The following is an 8,049-nucleotide window of genomic DNA, read 5'->3' as shown; positions in this document are numbered from 1 at the left end:
CCTACTAACACAAAAAAATAGTGAATCCCTAACAAAAATAATGTGTACCTCTATACTACAATACATGTAATTGCCACGCTCTCAAACTCTGAACTACTATTCCGATTTAATGTAAGTTTTATATTTGCTTCAATGCGTCGATACGATGTTGCTTTGAACATAGCAGGGATAACATTTTTTCATTATTACTTTATGCCAATCTTTTAGGTATAGGCGCGCATAGCGCGCCAACCTGTCTAGTTCTTTTTAGTCCATCCACTTAAACTACCCATGTACTATTCATGCGGGATCCACGTACTCTTAGCATGGGGCCCACGTACTATTTAGGTGGGACCCATACCTTGACCTCACGTGGGACCCACATAATGTTCATGTGGGACCCACGTACTCTTTCGGTGGGACCCATGTACTATTCTGGTGGAATTCATGTGGGACCCACGTACTCTTTAGGTGGGATCCATACTATCAGGTGGGACCACATACTATTCACTGTTCATGGGGTCCCACGTACTCTTCAGGAAGGATCCATGTGGGATCACGGCTCTATTGAATGAGTCTCTTTATCTTTTTCAAAAAATTATGTTTCTTCTATTATTTGTAAACATAAAATATATTTAATTATTTATATATATAAATAATAACTAGACTTTGTAAATTACTTTCACATATGGTAACCCTACTACTTTCTGGACTTTGCTTCACTTCATCAACTCGCAAAATATAATCAAATTATTCATTCATTGCTAATCTTATCTTTTTTTTTCCTTACCAAAAGCAATATTCAATGTACACTAATCCATCAACTATACCTACTAACACAAAAAAATATTGAATCCCTAACAAAAATAATGTGTACCTCTATACTACAATACATGTAATTGCCACGCTCTCAAACTCTGAACTACTATTCCGATTTAATGTAAGTTTTATATTTGCTTCAATGCGTCGATACGATGTTGCTTTAAACATAGCAGGGATAACATTTTTTCATTATTACTTTATGCCAATCTTTTAGGTATAGGCGCGCATAGCGCGCCAACCTGTCTAGTTCGCGCGCCAACCTGTCTAGTTCTTTTTAGTCCATCCTACTTAAATTTAACAAGACAGATGTACACATAGGATTGATAATGGTAATACATGGCATATACGGAGTGACGGAGATATACACATGGCACATACGCAGGCACCTTATTTTTTCACAAATGCACTGCACGTATATCCATTTATATTATTTTGTTATGATTTGTTGTATACTTCATGCTTAAGTTTATTACCCGCGACACCTCAAATATAATCCGTGCTCCGCAACTGCATGTCTGCGTGTTCGGAACCATGCTATTCAACCACTGTACGAGATGTGCGGTTTTTCTATTGATCAGTTCGCAAAACAGCATTTCTCAAAGGGCTCGGACATAAAGATTCACCTATTCACTGTCTCTCGCATTGGTCCCATACAATGAATGCACGTACTGCCATTGCTGGGTCGGCCACCCATTTGTTTATTTCGCCTTTTTGTCTTATTGTGTCCGAGTTCATGCATGTCTGCACCTGAAATATTGGGGTTCTTGATGCTGTCCTTGTCGATGCTAATAATGGGGTTAATTAACCTCATAGTGCTCGTGCCTGGGTCTACCTTGGGAGCATTTTTGTAAGTGCGTGCTTGATTCCGACCTTAGCTTGCTTTTGCCTCGTCTCGTCTAGTCGCCTTGACCAGCAGCAACGAGAGGATGTATGGACACTTGGTAAGAGCTCCTCCTCAACCAGATGGGCATCGAGTTTGAACATGTAAGATCAAAGCTCATACAGCACTGGTGAGGTTATTTTAAACTGGGTACGGTACTGCTGTGTATTTTAGACATTATTTTTGAGGGCTTATTTTAGACATTCGGAAGCATCAAAACGAAAGACCTAGACCACTCGAGAGTTGAGACAACAAAACATCCTCAAGCGCTGCTGCCACGGTGTGACCAAACACCGCCCGCCTCCTGAAACACACATTAACCGCGCAGCATACTCCCTCCGTCCCAAAATAGTTGCAACTATAGAGTTCAAAATTTACCTAAAAAACTTGCTAACTTTGACCTACCTACCACAAATAACAAAATAGAAGATTCCCACAAAAAATAACTAACAACTCATTCACTCGTCACAAAAAACAAGAGGTGTTTTTTGTAATTTTACAATTAACATTGATTTTCGTATTTAATTCTAGAATTGTATTTATTTTGGGACGAAGGAGGGAGTAGTGCATTGCCCCACACATAGCCGTCGGTTGGATCATGTGTCCTGTGTTTAATAGCTGAACAAAGGGTGCCCAGGTGCCAATGTTCAATGCCTGTTTGGATTCTGTAACAAATAAATGTACAGAGTTCAGGTTAAGGTTCATAACAGGACTAGCATCACACTAAACAAACAAAAGCATGGAAAATGGTTGGAAGAGCTATACAAAAGGAAAAATGGAAAAGAGTTTTGTCCACAATTAAGCTCAGGACCAGAACTGTCTGCCTAAGGGTCATAGCTGAGCTGAGCCCACCCGGGTACACAAATAACATCAATGAAACCTTGGTACACAACCAGCTCGAGAGCGCATGCTTCCAGCTGTTAATACTTGCTCTCCTAGTCGTCGAGCTCAACAAGCTGAGCTCTTCTCTCAGCAGCCTTCTTCCTCACAAAGATCCCCCACCGCATGGCTGCCTTGATTTTGAGCCACCCAACAACGGCTTTCCCAGGCGCACGGGTGCGGTCGTCCTCAACGCTCAAGTTCGGGGAAGGTGTAGGCATGTAAGAAGGGGAGTTGAAGCCGTCTTCAGTCAGGTTGGTTCCTGCACCGCCCATGCTCAGAAGCCGCAACATTTGCTGCATTTCTTCATTTTCTAGAATCTCATGGCTCCTCATCCTGATCTCCTCCATCAAGTAGTCATCAACTCCACCACGGTTCTCCTGTGGCTGCGACCATTCATCAAAAGGATTCATCCCTGACTGCATGGACTGACCGAGTGCTGGGAATTCAAAACTTTGGTTCTGTTGCTGCGGAGGTCCCAATGCTAGCATATTGGACCCTCTTGAAGCTTGAGCCTGAAGGGATGAACCACTAAACTGGTTTTCTGGTGACAGTGCACTCCTGTCATATTGCATGGTGATGTTTGTGGGAATGTTCTGAGTGTTGGCTGCATATCTTGCTGACTGGTTTCCATTGTATGCACTTCTAGTTCCATCTGCTGAAAAGTAAAAGTAATTCAATGATTTCAGTACAGCACACACATGAAATTGATTAAATTCACACAACTATTATGCGGACCGCACATCCATATTCCATAATCATAAGCAGTGTCATGTTTCTTTACACAATTGACAATTGTGAACTTAGTATTGTACATATTGTAAAGCAACAGCTACAGTATGCATTATTAGTGCAATTGCTTACTAATGACATGATTCCAGCATCATGAATAACCGAGGAAGCCTACTTGACTGGTCATTGTCATAATCTAGCATATGCAGAAGCAATATGCTATCATAACAGATAAAAGTAACAGAAAAAAATTGAAGTGAAGTGAGTCTTGGGTCGTACAACACAATGAAAATAATCCATCAGAAAACTTCCTTATCATTTTTTCACATTAATGTGAGTTCAGAGTTCCCAGGTCGAGGTGGTCAAGGAACATGGTACACTCAGAGGTTTTTACAAGGCGGGGATGAAAATGACCTCGCGCTCCCAGGACAGGGTCGACGTTCCTGGGTCGAGAAATGGTGCCTTCAACCCAGTTTTCTGTGACTATGTGTGAATTAGTAAGGATGACAAATGGGCTTAGACTGAAATCACTGGGCATGTCATGAGAAATGATAGAAGGAGGGCATTGTGCAATACTGTATAGTGCCATTGCAAAGATCAACTAGTTGGAAGATTCCATTGTGTCACTAGCATGTGGCCACCAGCATAAATGTCATCTTCTCAGTACATGTTATTTCAATTTATGCCCTTTGCATCAGTACCATGCTAATTCGCCTTAAAAATTTCTGGCCTAGTGAGTCATGGCTAAAACAAAAAAGGTTAACAAGAAGGCTCAATAGCTCACCATCATTCATACTACCTGCCGAGGAAGGTTGTCCAGATTTCTCTGGCAGGGACAATTGTTTCTGTGAATTGGCCGAACCATATGAAGCAGGATCACTTGTTGAAGCAGCTGCAGTGTCACTTCTTGTTGTGACAGATTTCTTTTTCTGCTTGAAGCCCAAGAGTGCCTTGCCATCATATTCTACAGCATGCATCCAGTCCTCATATGCCTTCTTTACCAAAGCGTCAGCATAGACCTGCAGTTTAAGGTGAGCAAGGTCATGATTTATTCAGTACAACACACCTTGGATAGAAGATTTGGTTCCAAATCCTTAGTGTTTAGCTAATAAATCATAAAAACTCTCAAAGCCATCCCTTTCATCCAAACATCCACTTAATGTTCATGACTTCCAGGTCTTGACTTTGCCATGATTCATTCAGTTTAGTATAGTGATGATTTGTTGATGTATAGCTACTTTCCAAGCTATTCTTCCAACAAGAATATGATTATTTGCATACTGATCCTCTGCTTATTACATTAGCAGAATATCAAGCTGATTAACTAAAACAAATTTGTAATGGTTTTCAACTTAAGTCCTTGTGAGTGGCAGAGTCGCAGAGAGAGAGAAGGGGGCACTAACCTTCTGATTGTCTGTGAGATTTTCTGCTGAAATGAACTGATCATCTGCAATCAAACCAGTGAACTCGTAGATGTTATTGAATATTGCACCAACGTTTCTTGTGTCACTAGCATAATATACATAATGCTTTCCACTTAAGACACAAGTCTTTGCATGCTCAACAAGGCTCTCCCACATCTTATTTGACATGCCGCTGCCCAGAATCTACAGAAAACAAAGTATGTTAGATCATATATGAAACAGAGCAAGTTACAACCTAGTAAGTAGTAACAGGCATCATAGAACTCACGCTACGTAATCTCTGCTGATCCCTAACAAGAAGCTGGAGGAAATCTTCAACCGTGTAGATTCCACTGGCATTTAACTTCTTGTGGAATGCACCATCTTTGCCAATCTTTTCTAATCTCCAAACATCATCCTTCAACGCAGGTGGGTAGTGCTTTTTGTACACTAATAAATACAAAATCAGCATGTTTGGCAACTGTGCTAACTCTAAGAAAAGACAAAATGTTTATATCATCTAATGCTATGAGTAAATCAAGAATGTGCGCCACACATACATTCTCCTCTGTGATCCTTAACGGGGAAAGCTTCTGTCTTGGCCTCTCGGACACGAATACCTTCACAAAGGCCAGGAGCAATCCTCAGACCAAGTCTGAATTTCCTGCTTCTTATCCAGCTGGAGTTGTCAGTGAAGGTAAGCTCCCCTATGGTTCCAACACCTTCTTTAAGAGTCACTTGCAGGTCACCCGTCAAAAGAGGCCTCTTCCCTTCACGCTCCTTGACAATATTACTTTCAAACTCTTCTTCTGTCCAATCCTCATCTTCCTCTTTATTAAAGTCGCCCTCGAGCACAAGGATATCCAGTTTTGCAAACGATTCAGGTCCTGAGGTAACAACACATCCAGTGTTTGCATCCAGCAGCACAACATGTATAGCTGCTCCCTGCTCACCTTCAACTTTTCCACCAGTAAAGATTGGAAGAGCCAACTGGCTTCTGAACTGAAGCTGCAGATTTCTTCCATCAGGGCCTTCAATTCGTTTGGGGGAAGATCTGTTTTAATTTGTATTAGTGTCGCATATCAAAAGTGTTTAAATGTGGTCGAATCACATTTGCAACAATAAATTTCAAATTCGAGCATCCTCCTCCAAGCATCACCGTGAAGGTAAGTTGAATTTTTTTTTTTTACCTTCCCTGGATCCTAGCAGGGCCCAATTTGGCCAAAGCACGCTCTACTTCTTCACTTACCTAGTACCCAAATAGAATGGACCAGATACATCAATAAGGATAAGGAAATTGTATGCAGAATTTACATGTAAAGTAAAGCATAAGTCCAGCAGCAATTTGACTTACAACTCTTCGGAGAATTGGTTCAAGCGATGAACAAAGCTTCTGCAGACTGTCCATCTTGAGAGCTTCCACAATGACACTGAAAAAACATATCATTAGTTAAACAACAAACATATTTGTAACATGAAGGTGGTATAGAAAAAAGCTAACTTATCCACTAACTTCGACCAAAATTATTTTGTGAATTATCAGCATCTCATTTGACTATATAACCATTGATCTAATATATTATCAAACTCTAACTGTGCACCCACCTTCTGTTGCCACCATAAACAAGATATTACACTTATAGACAAAAACAAAAAATCTTCTATTCCCAAGAAAGGTGGGATAGGGTAGAGAACTAGAGATGAAACCCAACACAAGGCATCAAAACAAACAAACTAACTAACTAACTAATCTCAGGGTGAAAGAATTAGAAAAAATGGTACTCGTAACAGCAATAAAAGTAGTAGCAATAATAATAAGAGCGGACTGATGGCCCTGCCCAGGACATGGTTCTGGCATGTTGATTGCTAATTTATAACTCAGCTTTCACTACTGAATCGGGACAAATTGTTTCTAGAACAGCATGGCAGAAATACATGCTAATATTGAACTTCAATTTCTATAATCACGGGATCATCCACTTTCTACAGCATAACGCTTTGCTATCGGTAACGGTAAGTTGGTGCTCCGAGGTGGACAGCACCCAGCACCCAGAAGAGCAAACACTGAGAACTGCCGGAAAAAGACCATCACTTTTGCATGGACCACACTGCTTTTAACGTTCATAATTATACACTCGAGCGTGTTCCTTATTTCGTAGTAGTTTCCACCTCATATCAGAACAAAAAATAGTTTCCACATGTAAACCAAACCATCCTCCAGTTCGAACTCAGTCTGACAGTTAACCAAATTGAAAAAAAAAACCATAATTAGGCGAACTTCCTGCACTCATTTGTACGGATTTTAAGTTTAACAGCAACAGCAGCCCTAGCAACATCCACCACTACTTCGATCAGTCATCTCAATCGAATCAAACTAAAGCGAAGGATTCAAATTCCATCCGGCCGCAAAGCGGCAGGCAACCTAGCCACGGAACCGGAACCCTAACCAATCACAAACCCTTAAATAGCAGAATGAAAATCATTTAACGCACGCTCACCTCGCGAGGGCGGGGACGCGCGGCCGCTTCGGCGCATGGTCGTCGTCGTCGCCGCCGCCGGTGGGGTCAAGCCCGCGCTTCGACCCCGAGCGCTGCAGCCGTCCCGGCCGCTGCATCGCAGCGGAACCCTAACCCTAGCCTCCCCCCGTGCCCTCCGCAGCCGCCGCCGGGGGCCCCGTCAGATCTGCGCCCATCACAAACCCAGGTTAAGCAAACAAAAGGGGGGAAATCCCCAAATAGCTACGGGAGCCGGACTGAAGCGGCCGCGGCTACCGAATCGAAGCCGCCGGCGACCAGGACGGCACCCCTCCGGCCGGAATCGCGAGGGCTGGGCCGCGGCGGGAGATCTGCGAGCGCGTGCGCCTCTCTGATGAGTGTGGCGGCGAGCGCCGGTGTGCGTGCGTGGCGTGGGTGGTGCTGCGCTTGTGCTCGCTCTCGCCAGCCTCCGCCTTTCTTTACGGCTCAAATGTTTTTGTTTACTTGCCGTGCTTCGCCCACATGGCCGCAAGCCGCTCCGGCACGGCTCTCGCTCCCTGACTTCCCGGGCCCGCGGGAGCGGAGGTCCATCCCTGCTGGACAATGACGGGAGGGTCCCGCTTCCGTGGGTCCTCTGGTCAGTGGGTTGGTGGAATAGAGGGGGTTGACGCGATGGTGGGGGGGTGCGTGCCGACGGCGGCGGCTACGGGAAAAGATTGGCCGGACCAGATGACAGGATATTTCTTGCCCAGCTGTGCGTTGTGCCCTGCCGCTCATTACTGGTGACACGCTGACCGGTGGGCCGCCGTTGGCATGGGCCGGCTTGTCGGTGAGGGTCGCGCGGGGTGAGGCAGCGCGTATGACAGGTGGGCCTCGGGAA

At 43.8% G+C, this 8,049-nt stretch overlaps 1 protein-coding gene across 4 annotated transcripts; it reads right to left on the bottom strand.

Moving 5' to 3' along the window:
• Nucleotides 1–2,317: 2,317 nt before the first annotated feature.
• LOC120656104 (calmodulin-binding protein 60 B-like) lies at nt 2,318–7,666 on the bottom strand. Of its 4 annotated transcripts, none has more exons than XM_039934122.1 (9): nt 7,467–7,666; nt 7,194–7,377; nt 6,050–6,125; nt 5,886–5,944; nt 5,256–5,749; nt 4,985–5,145; nt 4,696–4,899; nt 4,092–4,311; nt 2,318–3,218 (listed from the first exon to the last, which is right to left on the bottom strand). In XM_039934122.1, exons 2-9 carry the CDS (start codon nt 7,307–7,309, stop codon nt 2,617–2,619), a joined length of 1,932 nt encoding a protein of 643 aa, XP_039790056.1. In that variant the 5' UTR covers nt 7,310–7,377; nt 7,467–7,666; the 3' UTR covers nt 2,318–2,616. The 4 variants fall into 4 exon arrangements, with proteins under 4 accessions (XP_039790056.1, XP_039790054.1, XP_039790055.1 ...); XM_039934120.1 differs by having other exon boundaries at nt 4,077–4,311; nt 7,467–7,661; XM_039934121.1 differs by having other exon boundaries at nt 2,318–3,215; nt 4,077–4,311; nt 7,467–7,656.
• Nucleotides 7,667–8,049: the final 383 nt, after the last annotated feature.

The sequence above is a fragment of the Panicum virgatum genome, chromosome 1N, assembly GCF_016808335.1.
Source record: "Panicum virgatum strain AP13 chromosome 1N, P.virgatum_v5, whole genome shotgun sequence".
Taxonomy (NCBI): Eukaryota; Viridiplantae; Streptophyta; class Magnoliopsida; order Poales; family Poaceae; genus Panicum; species Panicum virgatum.
This window is presented reverse-complemented; position numbering and strand designations above follow the sequence as displayed.

Bases quoted from the DNA above. Each gene is read 5' to 3' on its own strand.
- LOC120656104 (XM_039934120.1), bottom strand. From the start codon at position 7,309: ATGCAGCGGCCGGGACGGCTGCAGCGCTCGGGGTCGAAGCGCGGGCTT. The intron at 5,146-5,255 runs GTATGTGTGGCG...TGTATTTATTAG, and splicing joins TAAGGATCACAGAGGAGAAT to TGTACAAAAAGCACTACCCA. The intron at 4,312-4,695 runs GTTAGTGCCCCC...CTTAAACTGCAG, and splicing joins ATCTCACAGACAATCAGAAG to GTCTATGCTGACGCTTTGGT.